This window comes from Myotis davidii, unplaced genomic scaffold, assembly GCF_000327345.1.
Source record: "Myotis davidii unplaced genomic scaffold, ASM32734v1 scaffold20, whole genome shotgun sequence".
NCBI classification, from domain to species: Eukaryota; Metazoa; Chordata; class Mammalia; order Chiroptera; family Vespertilionidae; genus Myotis; species Myotis davidii.
Window position 1 is genome coordinate 580,390 of NW_006292574.1, and position 25,423 is coordinate 605,812.

Genomic DNA, 25,423 nt, shown 5'->3' on the forward strand with positions numbered 1-25,423 from the left:
AGGGAAAGAACTAATATTTAAAAATGTTTACAACATTAGAAGTTAGACCTGTTATATTCTGTGTGTCTAAGAAGAACCAACCTGAAAGGAAACTATTTGCCTAAAATATCATTAGTTAACTTACGCATGAATAAAGCAAAACAAGCATATGGTATTTAAAATCATAAATTATTATGCATATAATCTGTATTGATTCCTTAAAAACTGAAGAAAATTCATTTCACTCTATGAAATGGGAAAACTAATAAAAATTAGAAATATATTACATCGCTTTTTATATTGTAATAAGGGGACATCAAACAAGCTTAGTTAAATGAATGCCTAAAAATTAAAACGGACCCATAATGAAAATGTGAGTCAAATTTGGGATAAAGAACCAATGTCTTTTTCCTTATTCCATTACCTTCTTTATAACGAAAAATTTATAATGGGTTCCTGATACTCAATATTATCTGTAAGAGCTGACCCTGAAATATTTGATTCATTGCCTTTTGTGAGGTTTCCTTGGTGAGAAAAATCAGGAAAGTATGTCTACTATTATTTTAAAAGAAGGAAAGTTAGAAATGAATATTATAATTATACTTGCTGTAATTATATTTTAAAATGAAAGCTAAGACACAGGAAACCACTTCACACATTTCTAAGACTTCATCGGAAAATTTTAATGCACACAGGTGCCCAACATTAAGAGAAAATCACTAAATAATTGCCTCGATCATACAGGGGAATAGGTGAGCCCATTACATTTCTAACAGTCTAAATAACTGTTCCCCTCTGTTGCATAAATGAATGCTATGGATGCAGATATATTAGTGGAATAATTAGTGATGTCCTTGGAATTTCCAAAGCCCATTAAAGTCCAATAATGGCAACTTTACCTTTAGCTTCTCAATTAGATCCCATTTTAACATTTAACAGCACTGAGGGCTCACTTTGAAATACATATAGTGAAAGTATTTTTTAAAATATATTTTTCTTGATATCAGAGAAGGGAGAGGGAGAGAGAGACAGGAACATCAAAGATGAGAGAATCATTGATCGGCTGCCTCCTGCACACTCCACACTGGGGATCCAGCCCACAACCTAGGCATGTTGCCCTGACAGGGTATCGAACCCTGATCTCCTGGTTTATGCATCCATGCTCACCCACTGAGCCATGCCAGCTGGCTAGTGAAAGCATTTTAGAATGTTGGGGTGAAAATATTCAAATCTCACATTTTAACTGACTAATGAATGTCGGTATGTGGAGCTGAACTTGCAAGAAGCAATAAGAACAGAGCTTTTGCTTCCTAAATTACTTTAACTGGTCCTTATGTCTTTAGTAACTACAAAGAAACCTTCATTTTAAAACCCTAAAAGACAATATGCCCAACATATTATAACATATAAATAAGGAAAATTTCAGGTAGATTGCTCTATTTATAAGACGATTCAAGACAGCAGAAACAATGAGAGAAAGGAAACCGTTTAAGTAAGAAAGCTTAGTGTTTGATATTTTCATAGGAGTATTAAAAAATATTGTAAAGTAGTAATAATTCTGCATTTCAATATACTCTTTAGTATTTGTATAGTTAAAATCTCATTTAATTTAGAAATATTCTAATGAGTAAAATATAACTGGGTGTAGAAACAATTTAGTAATGGTAAGTAGAGACATGAAACATGGTTTGAATTACAGACTTTTACAGGAGGTTTATTATTATTTCATTACAGCTAGAATTTTCCAGCATTAAGAATTAATTAAAATTAAGTTTATTCTTAATATAGAGTGGTGTCAAATATCATGAAGTAATATGTATTTGAAAATTAAAGAAAGAAACTGATCTGAAGAATAGAAAAATCTTTTATTATTTTTAAAGCTATACACTGAAATATTGTGTTACAGAGGCATAAGAATTCAAAATAAAAAAAAAGCATGCATTTATGAAGAAATTTTTAGTTTATTTTCTTTCCCTTGCAAAGTATTTTGGAAAATAAATATTATTACCTCAAAAATAGGTGCTTCCCCCCTTACTATTGCTAATATAATGACAAATCATATATTCCCTCACTGATGCTTTAAAATGAACTCAGAAATTATTTGTTCTAAGTTTTCCTTCATGTGGAAAATATGAAAACTGTGTTCTATTCAATAGACATAGTAACAAAGGAAAACTCATGTACAATTTGAGCCCTCTATATGAAGAGTAAATTAATTTTCAATGTTGATTTTGAATAAAACTGTTAGGGATTTTTACTACAAGCTTAATTATTAAAATGTTTAAGGAATTTATATGTGGCCATAATTTTATAGTTATAAATCCTAAATCCTTCAGCATTTAAAGAAAATTAAGTGACATATTCATTATTTTTAACTCTCTTGTTCTTACTTAGTTACATTACATTCAATCAAGCCAAAAAATAATTTCATTTTTTTCTTCTCAATGGAATAATTAGTGATGTCCTAGGAATTTCCAAAGCCCATTAAAGTCCAATAATGGCAACTTTACCTTTAGCTTCTCAATTAGATCCCATTTTAACATTTAACAGCACCGAGGGCTCACTTTGAAATACATATAGTGAAAGTATTTTTTAAAATATATTTTTCTTGATTTCAGTGAAGAAAGGGAGAGGGAGAGAGAGACAGGAACATCAATGATGAGAGAATCATTGATCTGCTGCCTCCTGCACACTCCACACTGGGGATCCAGCCCACATCCCAGGCATGTGCCCTGACAGGGTATCCAACCCTGATCTGGTTTATGCGTTAATAAACATTAATTTTCAATATTAAGGAATTTTCAAACTTATGATCACAACACCCTTGCCCATCTTCTGTATTCTTTCTGTCCGCTAAGGGTGTCATCACCTATGGACTGAACTGAGCTAAATTTCTCAGTATCCTCTTCAACTGTTTTATCTCCATTCTTGTTCCCTACTCGCCGTCCATCAGCAAGCCTTCTGTATTCTACCTTTGCACTATTAATTAGTTCCGTGACGATCAAGCTGATGCTACCCAACTTCAGGCCCTCCTCTCTCATTGTTTTACTCCAGCAATTCTTAAAAACAATTGATAGCTCCCTCTTGCCAGAGATTAATGTTAAAACAAGTCCATTAAGTATTATCAATGCGATCCCAGTTTTAATATTCCAACTTCTTGTCTGACATTTATTTCTGTGCTCCCAAAACACATGAGCTAGTGTCCTTTTCTCTGAACAATCTATGTTCTTTGGCAATTCCCATCCATTGCACACTTGGATTCTTCCACCTTAAAATGTTCCTTGTCTGCTGTTCAAATGATGTTCATCTAAATTGTACTGTGGCATGTGCACACACACACACACACGCACACACACACACACACACATATTCTGACACCGTTTGGGAAAGACTGCACTTCCTCCTCACCTGTCCCTTTTCCTTTTCCCTCAAATCAATAAGAACATATCCTGGAGTGAGGATTAAAAAAAATAATTAAAATATTAAATTTCAGTGGAATATATAACGTGTTTTTAAAAAATCCCCTTGAACATAAACATTTTAAAGCTTACTTTTGTTCCCCATTATTGGATTATTTAACACAGTGCGTCCTTCATTTGTTGATAAATTTGTACCACCTTGCTTCATAAACAGATTTAATATCTTTTAACATTACATCTACTTTTACAATTTTAAAGTAGATGTAATGTTAAAAGATAATGGCATTTTTTTGTTATTGCGAAAAGGTCTAGAATATGAATAATGTATAAGAACTCTGCTTATCCTTCAGTTTCTAAGTTTAATAGGAAATCAAGGGAAATGGATAGCAATGCACTTGAAAATTAAAGCTGAATGTTTAATTTTCTATACAGTCTCTCTAACAAACCTTTATTGCATATCTAATAGGAGCTTAGAAAGTACAAACAAAAAAGCTTCCCTGCAGAACAATAAAACAAACGAAAAACTAAACTTTTATCATAGCTTTATAAAAGTATATTATGTCGAAGGAAAATAAAATTCAATTTACAAACCTTTTACTTTGGAAAATAAATTGAGAAATTTCAAAACTGTATTGAAAATTAAGTGCTACAATAGAACTTATGATCACAACAGAAAAGCCTTTCATTGTTAATGTGACACTAATTGTAAGGAAGGCTGTGTTTACCGATTGGAATGGTGCTATTTGCACATGGGACAATAAAATCTGTCTACTTGAATATATATAAGTTGAAAAAGTTGTTCTTCACAATGTCCTTCATTTAAATTGGTGGTGTTTTAGTACTCTCTCTTTCTGTGTGTGTGTGTGTGTGTGTATACATATATACATTTATATTTTTCTATTTTATAACAATGTATTTTATGTTTAAACACATCATCTAACAAGTTTCCTGAGAAGAAATAGCTTTAATGCTAAACTAAAAATCTTATGAAATAATATTTTGTTGGATAAAAATTCTAAAAATATTAAAGCAGAGTGGCCATTATTACAATTCCATCTTGAGATAATATGAAAAATATCCATATTCCAATTTTTTTATTTTTGAGAGACAAGGATGAATCATAAAAATGTATTAATCTATATTTGAAAAACATTAAAATATTTTTTTCTTTTAAAATGCCTTAATAGTTTCCAATTATTCTTGCTCTGTGGTATTGTAAAGATGAAAAGTGGTAACAATTTAAATGGCCAATATTCTTTTGTTTCTAGTTTTATTAAGAAATAATTGACCTCTATCACTGTACAAGTTTGAAGCTTACTGTAGATGGTTTGATTTACAAATATTGTGAAATGATTACCAAAATAGGTTCAGCCAATAGTCTTGTATAATGATTTCATTACATCCTGCTTATTAGAGAAATATCAGAAAATACAAATTAACAAACTATAATTATATCAATTTATAGTCATTATTAATATATTTACATTATATATTGTATATAATATATCCTTTTACATTTATAATGTACATACAAATTGTATATACATACACACACACACATACATACACACACACAAACACATTTTTTGAATCCAGGATTATACAATCTTTATGGCGCCATACTATTTTCAGCTATGGAGTAGGCATTGAGCTTTTTGTTTATTTCAAACAGAAGAGTATATTTCTATTTCAAACAACACACAATAGTAAGAATAGAACTTTAAAACTATAATAATGAAACCACCCCACAGAATGCAAAAATTACCAAAGCTTGATAACATTTATATTTAATAAAATTGCAAAGGTTTGCTTGTTTTGGAAAAAAAAAGTGTTGGCCAACCTTCTTTAACCTAATTGCCTTTCTTTGGCCAACCTGCTCTGATCTCCAGTTATTTAGCCAATGCAGAACCGGCATTGACAGTGATCATGATGATTAAATGCAGGTTGGGTGTCAGCACTTAAAAAAGTAGATAGAAGATAATGAATAGAAGATTATGTTCAAGACAAATCTGGGGAAAGATACGAGGTAATGTGAGTGTGTATTCTGTTTCCTGCATTGTGTTAAACACCCTATGAATAGAGTATCATTTACTTTTCTTAACTCTGCCAGGCAGAAAGAACAAAAGCCATTCTGTAGATGTCATTTCTGTAACGCAGATGATTTGGTAAATGACCTCACATCACACAGGGAGCAGACCCTCAATTCTGAATTCAAGGCCCATGTCAGATTTTCCAATAAACCGTACCAAGAAGTATGTGGTAGGCTGAAGATTATTCCTAGGTTGGCTGGTTCACAGTGAGATGACGCCTGCATTGAACTGATAGATTTCATTAAAAACTGAAATTTAATATTTCTCATTTTTTCTTAGTTTTTGCAGATACTATCAGAGTCCAGTAGGAATTAAATTAAGTCACGTAGCGTCATCGCTACATCTCTAATTTGGACAAAGCGGAAAACAAACAGTGGGGGGAAACAGAATTGTTTATAACCCTCCTAGTGGTGCTGCTCCATTACATGACATGTGGAAAGAGAATTCAATGTTTTAATTGGATTCCATGCTAATCAAATCCTTAGAAATGTAGGTGAGATTACACATCTTCATTGTGTTCTTTCCCTTTTCTCATTAGTTATCCCTAATTTTCATTATGATTATTAACATAACATTAATATTCTCAGGAGGCGCCAGAAAAGATTATGTGTCATGCTGTGACACATTCAAGCCAGAGAAAGGACTGCTTCCTTCCTCACTGTTTTTACAGATAATTTCTTTTATAACCTTGATACATTTTCTACTGCTCAGAACTTTCTATTAATATTTTTTCTTTGAAAAATAGCATTTTTCTTACCATATCTATCTGTAATAGGAGAATCACGGAATCTTGTTTACATTCTTAAATTGCTGGCCTTTTTATAGGTAGTTTTAGTAGAATCTGTTCTGAAAAAACCTCTTTAAGAAATTTTACTGGCTTGTTGATTTTTTTATTTATTTAAGAGAACCTCAAGATATTTTCCCTCAGACATAAATTAATTACTAAAAGAGAGCCTTATTTAATTTTATGGTTTGCTATGGTACAGCATGATAAGGGCCTCAAGCCCCAATATATCATTTTTAAAAAATAGTCTTTTAAAAAATCCTCTTCGGATAAACTGATGCTGGTACTACCTGAAAGAGATTTCTCCTAGCTGTGCTTTTAGGGTTTCTTTCTCAGAACCTCACACCTGTATATAGAGAGACTATATTTTTCTTAAATTTCTTACAGCTTCCCAAGAGGGAAATACCAAGCCATTAATAATTATTTACAAAGAGAATATGGACAAAAATACTCATAACAGTGTTAAGATAATTCCATTCACTTAAAACATATAAATATGTTTCATACATATCATTTGGATCATTGCTGCTCTAAGAGAACTATATCATTTTAAAATATGCAAGTTGAAATAGTTATATGAATTATTTCTCAATGGAACAATATTTAGTGGAAATAGTACACTCAAAACTATTTCAAGGAGAATTTGCCTAGTCATTACATAATGGAGGAAACTTCTTTTTATGGGGGTGCATACTTTATTATTATAATTTTTATTTTTTCTTATATCAACATTCTTATTAAAAGTTTCTTTTTTTTCTTAAATATATTTTTATTGATTTCAGAGAGGAAAGGAGAGGGAGAGAGAGAAAGAAACATCAATGATGAGAAAGAATCATTGATTGGCTGCCTCCTGCACGCCCTCCCACTGGGGATCGAGCCTGCAACCCAGGCATGTGCCCTTGGCCAGAATCGAACCTGAGACCCTTCAATCCGCAGGCCCGACGCTCTATCCACTGAGCCAAACCGGCTAGGGCAAAAAGTTTCTTAACTTTTCTTATAAACTAACTCTTATTTTTCCATTAAGAATAAAAATTAGGCCCTAATCGGTTTGGTTCAGTGGATAGAGTGTCGGCCTGTGGACTGAAGGGTCCCATGTTCGATTCCGGTCAAGGGCATGTACCTTGGTTGTGGGCACATCCCCAGTTGGGGGTGTAAAGGAGGCAGCTGATTGATGTTTCTAACTCTCTATCCCTCTCCCTTCCTCTCTGTAAAAATTTAATAAAATATATTAAAAAAAGAATAAAAATTAGTATTCTATGTTGATACAAAAGGTGAGTTCTAAAAAGATAGGCCCACTATTTGGTTTCAAAGGCAATGACAAAATATCTGAACATCCAATAAAATTGTTTTTTTAATACTTTCCATACACTACGCATGCTGAATGAACATTTTGAGTCTGAGATTACTATTATATGTAAAAAGAATTATTCAGATAAAATAACTAACAATGACTGAAAATTTATTAAATGATTTCAGGGAGCCAGGCATGTGCTCAGTGCTTCATAGGAATTGTTTTTTCATTTCTGTTCATAAGAACTTCATGAGACAGTATTGTCATCACTTCTAGGCCTGATGCTTACAGAATTTAAGAAACTTGTCTAAAGTTACCCGGCCCATTCGTGGTTAAAGGTTAAAATCTAGGTTTGTCTTCATCATGATGCTTTTGGAAAGGAGACAGATATCGTTTCAATATCACACCATTGATTTTAGGGCCTTTCTGCTTTGTGTTCATTGACCTTATTTATCATGATCTTGGGATTTAGCATATTCCTAACATTTGATTAAGCTTTAATCAATATCGACTTAAATGAAAAGCTCCTCACTTCCCTTAGTAATTTCCATCATGACAGAAGGAGCAGGAGCCGCCTCTCATCGCCTGCCTACCGATGTGCTCTTCTTATTTGTTTGCACATTTGGTCTCAGCCTCATCTCACAGTCAGATTGTGGCTCTGACCCAAATAGTCAACCCACAAAGAGCCTCTTCCTCAAAGCGGACCGCCTTGCCCAGGGCAGATGTCGCTGGGTCCTGCAGTGGGTGTGTTCTCTGTCTGAAAGGCACATCGCTCTGTGAGGCCTGTTCTCTGCAGAGGGCCCAATTCCTTCTTCCACTTGGCTCTTCTAAGACTCCAATCTGTTCCCTTTCACTTACTGCTCCTTGTGATTGCTCTACAGCATGAAACAGCAGAAAGCCCGGTGCTCATGTGCCCCCATAGCATTTTCCAATCTGTTTCTGACCTGTGAACATGATTACAGTCTTTTGAGCTCAAAACCTCATCATTCTGGCTTACAACTCTGGATTTTGAAAGTCAGAACCTGATAAATTCATGTGCTTGTTCATCCTAAGGTGTATTCCTTCTACCAACCCCATCTTACTGTCACCTCTCAGTCACTGCCACCAATAATGGGTGGTAATAAAATATATCACATTACTCCGAACCTCATTGAGCTGGTCTTTTTATAGGTTGCTGGGACAATAAAGGGCCATGACTATCTAGGGAAACAAATTCTGGGGACAAATAAAATGAAAAATACACAAAAGAGATACAGGTTTACAAAAACTAGTATAGCTTCCACATCAAGTGTTAGGATCTACTGGATGTAGAGAGATCTATAGTTTAGAATTTTATTATTTCTATTCATTAGCATGTGTTTATTTATTGTTATTTTTTTGTGAATCCAGAAAATTCTGTATCTATTTTTGAAAAGAAAAAGTCTCTTTGCAATTTTCAGATGTACAGAGACTTATGAACTAAACAATATATATTTTTGTTATGTACACAATCTTGTTGCAGGCTTACTGGTTTTCATTAATTAGAACTAGTAGGGGGAGTAACCCATTCTTACCATTTATTTGGAATTAAATTTTCTTCATAATATACAGGGTATTTTAAAGCAACCTAGCACTTTATTCTTTGTATTGGCAATATTAACAGGCAGCTCAATCTTAAAATATACTTAGAGAAATAGGAATAAAACCTTTTGGAAAAGCTCATTTAAATCATTTTTGTTTAAGATTGGTGTTGTATGTCTCCTGTGTTGGGCCAATTCAAAGCAAAGCTAAATGGACGTTTAAGAAATTACAGGACATTTTCAGACAAATGTAATTCTTATTTGCCTGAATTATCTTTGGGATTGTGTCTTGCAACACAGTCCTTAATTTCAGAAAAGTTTTGAGATTTTTAAACTGAATGTTACTATTCCAGGCAGATCTCTACCAGATGATGGAAGATACAGTCCTTGAAACATAGGAGTGTACACACCATCATCGCTGCTCTACAACATATAAAATCTCCTACAAAGTAATGCAGGTTTGACTGAAAAGGAGATATTCCACGTTCATACTCTGGAATGTTAGTCATTTAGTCATCTAAAAGACCCGCAAACATTAAATACATTTCTAATGCCACTAGAGCAGTGGTCGGCAAACTGCGGCTCGCAAGCCACATGCGGCTCTTTGCCCCCTTGAATGTGGCTCTTCCACAAAATATCACGTGTGGGCGTGCATGTAGAGTGTGATTGAAACTTCATGACCCATGTGCAGAAGTCAGTATTTTGTGAATAAGATGCTTTTAGCTTTTTCTCTGTGACAATAAAAAGACTCATTTGTGTAGAGAAGGGGAAGAGTTAAAGAAATGGAGTAAAATAAATATGCAGAATTATTTTATCTGAACACTTCATTTGTGCCTATAAAGATAGACTTGGAGATTGTCTATTCATACTAATAGCAAAATCAAACTAAGAAAGAAACATAATTTTGTACTTCTTTAGACCAATAAAGACAAATGTTACGTGTTAGAAACTGGTGATGATACTTCACAGCTCTTAACTTGTACAGGGAGAAAATGTAGGCTTACATTAAAACGCACAGTCATTTGTTTGCATATACACCACAGAGTAGATATGAAATCATTTCTAAGAATACATCAGATATAATAATATAAAAATAGTTAAAGGGAAAGAAGGCAGAGACTAAAGCAGAAACCAGAGAGAAAGTTATCATACTACATGTGTATTGCATTCAACTTCTAAAATTGTGAAAGATGAGTCAGATATTTGATTTTGAGCTCCAGTAGACCAAAAGGAAAATATTAGTAACTTTAACATAGTCTGTAACCATAAAACAAAAATACACCAGTTGTCAGAAAACAACAATTTTCTTGACATAGCTTTCTCCAGTGGGACTAAGTGTATGGAAAACTGTAATACATATGTAACATTCATAAAGATATCATCCAATGTAAGCTCCAAATATTGACAAGATAGGAAATTTCCAGAGAAATGATGAGTCATGTTATGCTTAATGTTGTAATCAGCCCCAAGGGAGTTTAATCAAGAGAGTATTTTACTTATCTGAAAATCAATAATTCATTCAAATATTACAGGGAAATTATTGATTAAACAGGTTAAAAGACGTGGTGTTATATAAAAAATAAATGAACAAATAAAATTTTAAATGAACACCAATGTTTGGCACAATAATTTCATAATGTCATTAAATGTGGGGAACTATTGTGCCTGCTTAGGTGAAATTTGAATTCTAGCAGAAAAAAATGGGCACATAGATATATGATAACAGTATAATGTGTTGAAGTGCCAAATTAGACATAAGGTGTATTATTTCTGTGACTCATTCATAAACAGAATAATAATAGTAACTACCTCATAGGATTTCTGAGGGGAAAAATAAATTAATTCCTGAGAAGTGTTTAAAACTATCTAGCATGTTGTTACAGCTCAGGGGAGGCCACCCCCAAAATATGCCAAAGTGGTATATTGATTATATTGAATTAAAGTTACTTAAAAAGGTCACCCTGATTGTCCTCCATTCCTCTGAAAGCAGAAATAAATCTTCCATGTGAAAGGTAACCTCCCTGCACCCTGAGGAAAGAGACACACTCCTATCAGTAGAGAGAGAATTCAGGACTGGGAAGCCTGTATAAACAAACAAACCCTGTTATTTTTTACTAATTTACTCTCCCAAACACTAACTCTACTTATTCCTTACTAAGTAAGTGCCCAAACCTGTTTCTTTTTTTCCCCCATTAAATCCTCTTTGTCTAAATAATATAAAGCCCTCACCGGTTTGGCTCAGTGGATAGAGCGTCGGCCTGCAGACTGAAAGGTCCCAGGTTCGATTCCAGTCAAGGGCAGGTACCTGGGTTGCGGGCACATCCCCAGTAGGGAGTGTGCAGGAGGCAGCTGATCGATGTTTCTAACTCTCTATCCCTCTCTCTTTCTCTCTGTAAAAAATCAATAAGATTTATTTAAATAAATAAACAACATAAAAACTGCTTTGGTCATTTTTCTTTAGATTTCATTTCTATGAGACCTCCTTACATTTGTATGTAATTAAATTTAACTTTCTCCTATTAATCTGCCCCATGTCAATTTAAATTTTATACCAGCCGGAAGAACCTAAAAAGGAGGAGAAAAATCTCTTCCTCCCCGATAGTGTAAACACAAGGTAAGAGTTTGCTATTAGTACCATTTGGACAGAGCCAGGCATGAGCCGGGCATAATAAAAGATGCTACACTGGGGACACAATACTACATCCCCATGAATGTGCTGAAATTCTTTTCTATCAGGCTCATATCAGCAGGCATCGGAGCAAACTATATTGCTCTCTGCATTGTTAACCTTGCATATTTCTACACTTTTTGCCATGAGAGAAAATTGCATCCTCTGTGACTTTGGCTTTTTCTCTCAACATCATCATCTAAAACCTCTTGTCATCATTTCATTCTTGTTTTAAAAATGTAGTAAAATATTAAAATCTGTGAGTGAGAACTCTCCACTCATTTCTTGATATTTTCCAAAATACTATTTTCTTTTAGTCCATAAATTTAAATCTGGCTTCTTTAATTACTCAAGAATGCAATGTTTATAGTTTTTTTTTGACTTTTTGTAGACATCCAGTCAACATTTTAGTTCAACTTTTCTGACACTGAGTTTTTCATTTTTACAATTTGTAGAAGAAGAGATTAATCTTTATTGCATTAATTTCTGGAAACTTATCTTCATAATTCAGAAGTTTTCAAAATTAATCTTGTTCTTATTTTACATCTCCCTATATTTTCATTAAATTAGGCTATTAGCTGTAGTAATAAATATTGACATGTAATAAACTGGAAAAGTTGGATAATAAATTGAAAGGTGTTTCTAAAACCAGATCTGACTTGCTATCTTAATAGAGGAGATCATAATTCACGAAGCACATTTCATTTTAAAAATCAGTTTGTTGCCTTGTTAATTATGTCCTAATTTTTTCCTACAAATTTAATAAGTTCTGTTATTTTCTTGCCAACATTCTACTTCTGCCAACATTCTCCTCCTCACTCTCCCTGGGAAGCAACATAACCTAGAGATTACAAGCGTAGGCCGTGAATAAAGGTAAACCTAACTTTGAATTCTGTCTTTGCTGGCGCAGTGATACTTGGAAAGGTGCTCAACCTTACAAATCTTCATTTTTACAAGAATACAATAAGGAACAATTGTAAATAGGTGTTTTATTTACTTGTTTGCTTGCTTGTTTATTTAAACAAATTCTGTAAACTAAAATAAGTAAGGGTTTTTCATAGTTCTCAGAGAAATAATATTGACAAATAAATGGCAGCTATTATCACTAATAATAGTTTTCAAAGGCCCACAAGGAACAAAAAAGTTAATGTTCAAAGGACTAGCTTACTTTTCTTATCTCACACAGAAAATTATGAGTAATGTGACAAACATACATGACTTTTCAACTAAGTTTTTATTGGACAAGTGGTTGCTTTTTAAAAAGTTCTTTCTCTACTCTGGATACCGTTTATTGGACTTTAAAAAATATATGTTGTAAAAATATAAATAAAATATATGTTGTAAATATTTCCTTTGTGCTTATTGCTTGTCTTTTAATCATTTATAGCATCTTTGTCATAATAGTCTATTTATTTTTCTGATAAAATAAAATTTATCAGTCACTTTTTCATTAGCATAGTGATAGTCAACTAGTGGCCTGCCCCCAAAGAAGAGTAGATCAGAATTTTCTGGGGATTCTGTATTATGATAGGCTGAGAAGGAGCGGTACGGTCCACAGTGAGCATCACTGACAAACTGTTGCAACTGATATTGATATCACTCATGATGTGTTGGGGAATAAGTGTTAAAGACCACAGTTGCACAATCAGGGAATATAAATAGAGTGACACAAATCCTTCTGAATCTGAATGTGAGATTCACATTCAAACCAACGTAAGAAGAGTGAATACTATTGAAGAATAACAGCTTTGAAAAGAATAGTTTTCATGTTCAATCAATATTAGTGATGCCCACCCCATACCTTTGGTAGTTTTCTTTTAATGTGTTAAAATATACATCACATAATATTTACCATTTTAACCATTTTGAAGTGCACAATACAATTACATTAAGCACATTCACATTGTGCTATAATCATCATCACCACTCATGTTTAAATCTTTTCAACTTCCCAAATTGAAATTTCATACCCATTATACAGTAACTCCTCAATTCTCCTAGCCCATAGTCCCTGGCAACCAAGATTCTATTTTCTGTCTCTATGAATTTGACTATTTTAGGAACCTTATACAAGTGGCATCATATAGTAGTTGTATGTCTGTGTCTGACTTATTTCACTTAGCATAATGCCTTCAAGTTTTATCCATGTTGTAGCATGTAAATTTTTTTAAAGACTAAATAATATTCCATTGTTTTGTTCATCCTTTCATCTGTTAATAGACAGATAAATTGTACATTTGAGATTTTTCTCCTTCCTACAATGAAAATTGGTGGGTCCAGTTGTGAGATATCAACATAAAACAATAGTAAATATAGAGGATATTTCCAAGTTAATTATTTTGTTCTACGTCCTTTAGACATCACCCAAGAATTATTCTATCATTACATGAACATTCAAATTTGTGAGCCTGAAACTAGATGTCTACAGATCTTCATAAATAAAAGCCTTACTTATTTACTCTTTTCGGTCTAGTTTACTAGAATGTTAACTCCATAAGGGCACAGTCATAGCCTGTTTTGTGTGCCTCTGTATTTTCAGCCCACACTGGGAATACAATATTTTCCAAATGAACTTTTGTAGGAAGCGTGCCTTTATGATTGATCTTCATAGAAAACAAAGAGCATGTGCCAGGTGGTTACTGAATTTCCTCAGAGCAAATAGGATGTGGGTGGTGGAGAGAGGGTGAGAGCTGCATACACGTGGCTGATAGCACATGTCCAAGGATGATTCCCCTAGAGACAAAGGGAGGTGGAGGCAACTAGAAAAGGCCCAACCCCCCACCCCCCTTTTTAAGTAACCCAATGGGAGACAGCACGATCTAGGCAACCTATTAGGAAATAGGTGATCAAATAGTACTCAGCCAATGAGGAACCAGAGGAGGGGCTAAATAAATAGGCTATGTTCCCTGCCCCACGTACAATGGGTCCCCACTCTTGAGGGTGTTATCAAAAGTCTCATTTTCACCATGCGTCTGTTTCCCAGTCCGCCATTGGAAATTCGGGCAGGTGAGCTATTTCTCACACTTTCAAGTCTCTAAGCATATTAGATGTGCCACCTCAGAGCATATATAAATAACTATCTTTTACTCTCACTTAATGAATAATTCATTTTAATAATGCTCTCCTTGCGCTGCCTTTTCCCCAAACAAATTCTTAATAATGCCCTTAATCACTATCCATATTTTAAGCTAATAAAAATAGTTTTATTCATTGATATATCAGTCTCATCTTTTAGTCAATTCTATCATATGTCTCTTCTTCCCCTTCCTACATATAATACAAATTTAAAATTTACCATTATGCATTTCATGCTAAGCTAAAAAAAAAGAAAAAATTAACTTGCATGTATGGTAGATGAAATATTACCTTACCCCGATATGATATAGTAAGTGGTACAAAAACCTCTTTTATAATCCTGGGCTGCTTCCCTATTTTTTAAATCATCTTTCCATCAAACACCAGAGCTTGGCTGGCTCTGATTCAGTGCTGTTTCCAGTAAGATTTTTGCTGCTCTAAGTATGAACTGAGGTCTGCTTAACTCACTTTCAATCTGATTCAATTTGGAAAGGGGAAGAACACAGGCTTCAAGGCTAAAGACAGAACTTAAAAATGTTCACCATTCAAAGATTGATTACTCTCATCACCTCCTACGGTACCTGCCTCTTATTGCTGTTCCACAAACACACTGCGCATTCTTTCTGGCCTGTTTGGCTCCTGTGTTTTCCTTAGACTAGTCTCCTCATTTAACATTCACTGTGAAAATCTAACTACCCTCCTGTGCCTTGCAAATTCTTTTCCCTCTAGGAAACCTTTCATTTTTTTTTTTAACCAATTGAAATGTCTCCTTCCTTAGAATTCACATGGCGATTTGTGGTTTCCTAATTGAATTTTTATAGCATATACTTGCATCAATACATTGCTAAAATTTTATCTCTCTTCCAACTTAAATAGAATATTTTTTTGCACGAAATTGCTTTCCTGGGAAACACCCCTTTTCCAGCCTGAAAAACCCACAGATCAATTGAAGGGAAGAAGGTCTGCAGAGATTCACTAATACTAGAGAAACATTCTACCCCATACTGTTTCCTCATCACTCTTCATTCAGAAATCCACGTGTCCACTCAAAGACATCGCTCATCACCCAGATATTTCTTCTTATGTAGCCCTTTACACATCCTTATATGACTCAGTTTTCCACCTTACCTTACCTCTACCGCCAAATGTTCCTCCTCTAGGATCCTCTGGAATTCATAGACCATCATCATCAACATCCCCTAAGCACTGCTGTTGCTTTCTGATTGCTCTCACCCAGCATCTCTCTCCCATAGAAGACACTGCTTTCTACAGCTTCTCAAACAGTGGCTCACATGTTTTACCTAATACAGAGCTTAGCAGTAGATAGATGGTATCTTTCTGTCTCTCGATTGCTTCTTCTAGAATATTACTCCATTCCCTTTGCCACTTCTACCAATTCCTCTGAAGCAAATGCCATCATCAGATTATATCACCCACTAAATTATCTTCTACAGCCATCCACAGACCTCTTTAATGATCCCCTTTATCAATGGAATATTTTAGCATTTGGCTTGTTTTTTTCTCCACTACAATATATTATTAATATCATATGTGGTCATGTAAAAATCCATGGGGACATTCTAGTCACAGGAGCATGTGACAGGTGACCACTCCCTCTCTTAACACACTCGTTCTTTACATGATGAATGGGTTCTGCATTTTCCTAGTGAATTCTCAGTATCCTTTGATGGGTCTCTACCTGATCTCTAAGTGCTGAGTACCCAGGAAATAGTCTTTGGATTTTTCTATCTACACCCATTTTCTAGGTAATTTCATCCTGGCCAATGATTTCTCCAACTGCCTAGTTAAGAACTATGCTAGCATATTGAGAAAACCTCACCAACATATAATCTCCAAAAATGCACTCTTGATTTCTGCCACCCTAGTCATGGGGGAGCAATGGGGACCTATTCAGAACAAAAGCCTGTCATTCTTTTTTTCTTTTCTTTTCTCTAGTGTCTCACATAGAATCCATCAGCAAATTCTTTTGGCTATCATTTGACTCCCTTCTCACTATTTCCTCTGCCTACTATCATGTTTCAAGCCATTATCAAATCTTGCCTGAAAAGTAATGCATTAGGTGGTTTCTACTTGTGTCTGCTAACACTGCTACTAGTTTCCACTCCCAACCCTGTACACATGCAGATTAATCCCTTTATATTGGACTAGAACGCCATCACATGATTCAAAATCACGCAGGGCCGCCCACCCCTGAGTAGCCGGTCAGGCCCTGCCTTGCTCCCGGGCCCACAGCAGCCATGGCCACTGCCAGTCCAGCCCTGCCTCCCTCTCTGGCCCTGAAGCAGCAGTGGTCCTCCTGGTAATAAGGGAATAAAGGCAAAGTATTCATGTATAAAACTATAGGCAATCAGCTGGATTTGTTCAGGAAATTTTAATTTTAATGTGTGTATGTTAATGGCTATTTTTAAAAATTGGCTTCCTAAGAACTTCTAGAAAAAATAAAAAACCTGAAATGGAGGATCTAAAATGTTATAGTTTCTAAACATTTTCCCCTGTGCAAGGTAATATTTATAAATTTATTTCTTAGTAATTAAACTACCTTGAGTTCAGGTACTCCCAACCATTAAAAAATTTTTAAACATAGTTGATAATTAGGAAAAATGGAAAATTATCAACTTTAGTTTTAGATATTATTTTTTAAATTCTAAGTAATTTTTCCTGACATACCCAAGTTTTTTAAACTTTTAGTAAAGTACTAAAATTAGCTGTGTTATTTTACATTTATATAAGTAGCATTGTGAAATTTAAAAATTATTGCAGAAATATAATTTCAGAATTTATTACATTATTTCTTCTATTAGAAAATGACAAAAATCTATGAAGAAAAACATGCATTTTAATATCTTATTCAATGTAAAACATCATAAATATTGTATTTTTTTTTTTGGTAGTAAAAATAAAATGCAAAAATGTGCATAGTATTTGCCTCCTAATTAATCTGTATTTACTTTGGCTAATTAAACTAATAGATCTCCAAGTTAAAGACTTCGTTTAAACCAGAATAAGTACTCAGTTAATGCATACATGGTTTTAGTTTATATGAAAAATTGGTTCTAATTTATTTGCGAAATTTAAGGTCTGCTTTTACTTTAGTTCTGTATCTTAATAAATTTGTTCATACCTTCACTTTGAGCACAGAATCAAACATCCTTGCATCTTCAGATACACCTCCAATGTAGAATTTTTTCTGAAACACTGGGGGATGATCATTCTCATCCTGAATCTCAATATATACCTTAGCTGTATTGCCTATAAGAAATAATACATTTTCATTAGTGGTTACGTATTAGAAAAAATGCACTGGAGTAAATACTTATTGTACTTTATTTTTTTATGACTCAATGGAAATAACTTAAATCAAAAAGTAATTCCTAAGTCACATGCCTGATACCACAAAATCCATAATGATGCTTCAGACATAATGTTAAGTTATTGCTATTTCTTTTAATTAGTATGGTCTGATAATTCATTTTATTTGATTTAATAGACACTAAAGTATTGCATTCTGCTAATTTTATTGGAACAACTGACCTGTTCATGTTTACAAAGACTTCACACACATTATCAATTTCACAAAAGTGAACAAATATATAAACACCTTGTGAAATAATAGAAACTGCCCTTAACAAAATATACATTTTTTTATTCTTAAGTCTAAAGCTGGCAATGATATTACTCTAACTTACATTAAATAAATATTTTTATTTTAGATCTAATGTAAGCAATGGTGCTTATTTCTGTAAAAGGAAAACAAGTTTTATCATGCATTAGAGGCTATCTAGCATTCACTGCAAAAGATGCAGTTGGAGAGATGATTGCCATATAACACATAGATGATAGGTTTTGTAACATAAGCAACAGTAAATATTTAATACATTTCATTATCAAATACTAGAATCTCACCCCCTCAATCATCACACCTTTATTATTATTTTTAAAAATATATATTTTTATTGATTTCAGAGAGGAAGGGAGAGAGAGAGAGATGAAACATCAATGATGAGAGAGAATCATTGATCAGCTGCTGCCTGCATGCTCCCAACTGGGGATCAAGCCGGTAACCCAGGCATATGCCCTGACTGGAATCGAACCTTGACCTCCTGGTTAGTAGATCAACACTCAACCAACTGAGCCACGCTGGCTGGGCAATTATCACACCTTTAATGAGAAGTATAACACTTGTCACTATTTCAAGAATGACCCTTTGCAAACTAGGTATAACGAGGAATAAGTGGCTAATCATTCTGGAAAAAAAAAATAGATTCAAATTACATATGTATTCTGATGTATTACTTAAGTGAACTTCTCTCATGCATTCCATTAGGATCAAATATATGACAACTGATCTCCAAGCTATTTATCAGGGACACTCTAATATTGCTGCTTTGTACTATCCCTAATTATAACTAATTAACACCAATCTACTAGCACAGGGGGCGCATCACCAGTGCACAATATATCTGTGTTGGTTGAGTAAATGAATGAGTAATCTGCATTAGCTTAGTGAGAATTTAAAACAGGCTGTTTATTGCTTGCCCTGTGATCAGAGAGACAAGAGAGTTAGCCCAAGGTTTTACCCCTATCCTGCTGCTACTCATTTACTTTCTCTCCTACTATTCTCTTTCCCACCATTCCTGAACTGGGAGAGCTAGAATCAAGAGAAAAAAATGTGCGAGGTCAACAGGGAACAGGGCTAATGGCAGCTGATGCTTCTCTCTCCTACAGTGCCAGGGCTCGGAATTACACCCTGGTGAGCCACCAACAGTCAGAGTTCATCTCTAGAATCAGAGGAGCTAACAGCTCTAAATTTAATATTTTTAAAGGAAAGTAATCTTAAACGATATCACCTTTCCGGTAGCTGTTTTCATGTTGTTAATAAATGACCACATTATCTACGATCCCTACTTGCAGTACTGAACAGGTAAAGGTTATTTTCAACTCACTGTAAAGGAAGAGATTTATGTTCTGTAGCTCGCCTACTTTTCTCCTGGCACTTTAGAAAATGATCCAAGAAGGTTAGGCCGCAGCATAAAAGTATTACACCATTAGGAACAATTTGTGCTTTTGGAAATCTTTTAAAAAGCTATTATTTCCTTATGTATTGAGAAAACTAATGTAAGAATCAGTGTTGTAATTTATAGCAATACTTATAAGCTATATAAAATATTGTATGTATACATTTTATAAACTCCAAAAGAATGCAGTAAAATATTTTAATATTATTTTAGCAGTTATTAAAAATCTCTAAGGTCATCAATTATAGAAACATCTAAATAAATATGTATTTACACTACAGCTATCCAATGAACCTGGGGGGCATTCTGCTAAGAGAAATAAGCCAAACACAAGTACTGTATGATCTTATTTATATGCAGAATATTAAGAAGTAGAACTCCTAGAAACAGAGTAGAATGGTGGCTCTCAGATGCTGGGAGTATGGGAAATGAGGAGATGCTGGTCACAGGTACAAACTTCCAGTTATAAGATGAATAAATTCTGAGAATCTAATGTATACCATGGTAACTATAGTTAATAATACTGCATTGTGTACTTGAAATCTGCTAAGAAAATAAATCTTAAATGTTCGACACACACACACACACACTGCAATACCATGTGAATTGATAGACGTGTTTACTAATTTGATTGTGGTAATTGTGTGTGTGTGTGTGTGTGTGTGTGTGTGTGTGTGTGTATACCAAATCATCATATTGGACATCTTAAACATATACAATTTTGTCAAATTTACCATCTATAGCTAGGGATAATTTGGATGTTACTAATTGAAAATATAAAATAAATGTTGCCCAGCCAAAAAAATTTAATATACCCCTAAAGTTTAATCACTAGAACACATTCACTTAGATATTCTATTCATTATTATACAATGTGCATGGCACTATAGATTTCCTTGGTTCAACCACTTTTACTAAGGGTGTGTAAGTACTAAGAACTTTTTCATGATCTTTCACTAAGTTTGAGCTTGAATTATTTCAGAGGCAAAAATTTGGAAGAAACTCTGATTGAAATTCCTTTAAGGCAGTGGTCGGCAAACTGCAGCTGGCGAGCCACATGCTGCTCTGTGGCCCCTTGAGTGTGGCTCTTCCACAAAATACCACGTGCGGGCGCGCATGTACAGTGTGATGGAAACTTCGTGGCCCATGCGCAGAAGTCGGTATTTTGTGGAAGAGCCACACTCAAGGGGCCAAAGAGCCGCATGTGGCTCGCGAGCCGCAGTTTGCCGACCACTGCAAGGGAATCAACTTTTCTATCTCCCTGAGTATTTGCAGATTCTTTTTTGGCAATGTCATATCCATTATTTAGGCAGTTATGAAGCACACAACAGAAAAGAAAGATGAAAGGGGGAAGGAAAACGATGGTGATAAAAGGTGAAAGAAAACTGTGGGAGGAACAACATAAGAGCCCGATGTCCTGACAGTCTCCCTTCCGGTTGGGTGAGACGATGCAAACATCCGAAGGGAAACCACGGAGGGTAAAGAAAATTACACGCTGTGAGAAAGATTTATTCAGCAAGTATTTTGACTAAAAGACAAATGCATCTTTCTATGCATTTTGGGGCACTGTACCCCAGTTCCCTTCCTCTGTTGACATTCGTTTTCCTTAATTTTGTGAGAGAACCTTTTCTTTGGGCAACACCAGTGAGCCAGGAAGTCCCAGAAGTAAACCTGAGGTGAGGGAATATAAAATACCTTCTTGGGATTTATTAGTTCAAAGAAAGAGAAAATAGAACTGCTGAGCTGTACGGCTCAGGAAAGGAAGTACCAGTCAGAATAGAAATCTTCTATTGATAGCCCTTCTGTTTTATTGTATCATTATTACTTTAAATTTATCTTTATTGATAAAGACATCTTTATAGATGTCCCCCATTAATTCTCTCTACCCCCACACCACCCCAGGCCTTCACCACACTATTTAGACATCCTAAACAAGGTGCCCCTAGACACTTGAAAAGAGTCAGTGATGTAAAAAATTGTATTAATTTAACTTGATTCTATGTTTTTCAAGACCAAGTTTAGTTTTGATATTTTTCTCTCCTTTGCTTTTAATAATTAATTCTTTGCTGTTAGTTTTCTCTTCCTACAAAAGCCCTATTACTCTTCAGCGGTTCTCAACCTGTGGGTCGCGACCCCTTTGGGGGTCAAACGACCCTTTCACAGGGGTCGCCTAAGACCATCGGAAAACACACTTATAATTACATATTGTTTTTGTGATTAATCACTATGCTTTTTTGTGTTCAATTTGTAACAATGAAACTGGGGGTCACCACAACATGAGGAACTGTATTAAAGGGTCGCAGCATTAGGAAGGTTGAGAACCACTGCTCTAGATGAATCAGTTTCTTCTATTCACTTGACAAACCTACTGACTACAGTGCATTAGCTGTTCAAAAAAGACTTTCTGAATAATAATCTAAGGAGTGGCTCTCAACCATGACTGATTTTGCCCAATCGGAGATATTTTTCATAGTAATAACTGCAGAGGGTGGGAAGGTGAAGAGAAGGGCTATTGCAGTTTAGTAGGTTGAAGCCAGGAATGCTGAGAAATATCCCATAATGAACAAGACAAGTTCCAAAAAATTATCCAGAACCAGACTGTCAGTAATGATGAGGTTGAGAACCTTGAAAACCCCCAAGTTAATATAAGAGAGAGAAAGAGAGAGAGAGAGAGAGAGAGGGAGGCAGCGGCTTGGAGGGGAAGGAGCAGTGTGTTTGTGTGTTTATGCTCATATCATATATAAATTAAACTGAAATGTATGCCTCATAAAAATATAAAAAATTAAAAATCAAGTAATATTTAAGAACACACCAAATAATAAATTGTCTATTGTGCAGGTAAAACCAAGAAATCCTTTATGTACTATAATTTCCCTGTTTCTTCCACAGACAGTACAAGTCTTCTCTCTTTATTTGACATTAACTGTAGTTACTGTATGGCCCAACTAAGTGTCATTGAACATACTTTCTTTAGTTGTATGTTTTCTTGAACATCAGTAACATTGGATGTTTTCACTATCCTCTATATCTCTTGAAACTTCTCTTTTGGCTAACGGGCCTTTATTACACATAGTTTGCTCCTTTTTTCCATGGCCATTTCGGTGGCTGTTTCTTTCTCTCACTCATTAAATGAAGGGCTTCTTCAAATTCAGTCCTTTGCTCTTTTTTCTTGTAAGTCTCTCAGAATGACAGGGCCAGATGGCCTGGGAGGCCCATTAATTTTCCTTTTTTTGACAGGTAAACAAGGAAGTAGGTCATTGGATCTGGGTTAGCTCAATGCATCTACACTGCCTCTCCCTGATACCAGCTGCTTAGCTTCATCAGCTCCTCTGCTTCTGGACATGTTTCCTTGACCAGGAAGTTCCCATTGTTACAAGGCCAATGAATCTTACCTCGTTTCAAAAGTCCCTTTAAATGTAGAGAGTAGTGCTATTTTAAGTCTGCTGCTTTCAGCTCCTTTTATGTTGTGTTCAGATATGTACAATTTAGGTTCTTCTCTCTGTGGGTTATGGCAGGGGGAGATGCTTTTTTTTTTTTTTTTTTTTTACTTTCTTATTTGATGCCTTTCTGCCTGATTTTCCTAATTGCCAGTAAATCTCACTTTACATTTATACCATGTGATGCTAGTGAGCCTTTGCATAATAATACCTTGGTCTGAGTCATCATTCCATAGGATTGCTTCCTAAATCTATATGCCCAAACCTTGATTATCTTTAAATGTTCAGTTTCTTATTTCTAACTACATTCTAGATTTAATTTATGTTACCTAGGATCCAAAGTATAAATTCATCGTTTTATTCCTTTCTCTTCAAGTCAGTAATCAAGTCCTGTCCACTTTTCTTTTGTATCCTACATCTTCCCATATTTATGTCTGTTATATAAATTATCTTGACTCTACATTATTGTAATTAAGAACACTAGCATAAGAGTAATAACAATTAGGAGAAGACCCACAAAGCCTTTACTAATCCATGTAATGTAATCAAAGATACTAAATGATAACTGATTTGAGGATCAAAATAGCACATTCCCAGTATCCTCTGCTGTTTATGTATTTTTTATTTTAGAACACAGGAGGTTCTGTTATTTGGCTGTATGTCTGGCACTTCATATATTTGTCTCATAAAATGTTTTATAAATACAATGCAGTTCACAATCACTGAGATGAATTATAAAATTATACCTCTATTAGTCCAATTCAGAATTACATAAATGTTGGCCAAAGTCAATCAGAAGATCTAAGGGGAGGAGCAATATGATTTTTAATGTAAATAATAAATGTCAAGAATGTAAAGTTCAGTAGAACAATAGATAACACGATAGCATTTCTAATAGATAGCTGATCAGAGCATTGTGCAGTGGGAAAATTAATTTTCTTTCTACCTTATAAATCCTTCTGTCTGGACTAATAATTAAATTAACCTGAGACAGGTTCACAGGAGAAAAACTACCTAATTTCTTGTGTATGTACATTTAGGGGTTCCATAAGAAAATGAGGTCTGAGAACAGATTGGGCAATGAAGGCTTACATGCCATCCTGAGCCCAGGAGAAGGGGGTTTTGTGGATTGGGGCTTTAAGGGAAGAAGACAATTCATAGGGAGCTGGAAAAGTAAACACATGTTAGCTGGGCCATCTTAGGCAATGGGACACTGAGAGGGCTGATCACATGGGTCTTGCTAGGTCCTGCCCTATCACCCTAGTTCATCTTAAACTCTGGGTAGCTAGGCTAATAGCACCCTTTCTGGAGCAGGTACTTTATCTACATTTATTTATGTAGTTAGGGGGAGAAGGTCAACAATTTTTCCAGAATTGTTCCGTTCTTTAAAATGACCAGCTTACTCCCCCCGCCTTTACTGATTAAGGTATTACAAATGTGTCCTTGTCTCCCCATTGCTCCCCCCCCTGATTCTCTGTCTCTGGATCTGTTTTTGTTCATTAGTTTATGTTGTTCGTTATATTCCACAAATGAGTGAGATCATGTGATATTTATCTTTCTCTGACTGGCTTATTTCACTTAGCATAATGCTCTTCAGCTCCATCCATGCTGTTGCAAATGGTAGGAGTTCCTTCCTTTTTAAAATAATATCCCAAAAGGCATGTTTTTGGATGCCAAACTATTATTGCCCTCAGCATCAAACATAATTTACTAGGCTAATTCTGTACTGTACAAGCAAAAGACTGTCCACTATTTTCCCCTGAAATAGATCGTCTCCACTCCATCCAGACTGTCACGTATCTACACTAGTCTCTCCTTCAGGATCTATTTCGAAGTTTATCTTCTCTGCAATCACCCACATAGTGCCTATGTTCTTGTGATGGAAACCAGGCAGGACAAAGTTGGATGATACTGGATCTTTGCCTTTGAGAACTCACAAGCCAGGGGTATATGTTTCCCTTATTACAGGGATAATGGGTGATTTAGGAAAGTTTCAAAAATGAGGCGACTTTTAAACAGCCTTGTAAAATAGGAGCCTTGTTATCTGGAAAACAATGAAGGACATTTTAGAAGAAATATTTTCAA

At 34.8% G+C, this 25,423-nt stretch overlaps 1 protein-coding gene across 2 annotated transcripts in view; it reads right to left on the bottom strand.

The window, feature by feature from the left end:
* The window catches only part of PCDH15 (protocadherin-related 15), a 516,985-nt gene that overhangs the window by 61,468 nt on the left and 430,094 nt on the right, over window positions 1-25,423 (bottom strand). For both annotated transcript variants that reach the window (XM_015565490.1, XM_015565491.1), the window contains exon 25: window positions 18,008-18,135. In XM_015565490.1, coding sequence (XP_015420976.1) covers window positions 18,008-18,135 — 128 coding nt within the window. The remainder of the gene's footprint in view (window positions 1-18,007; window positions 18,136-25,423) is intronic.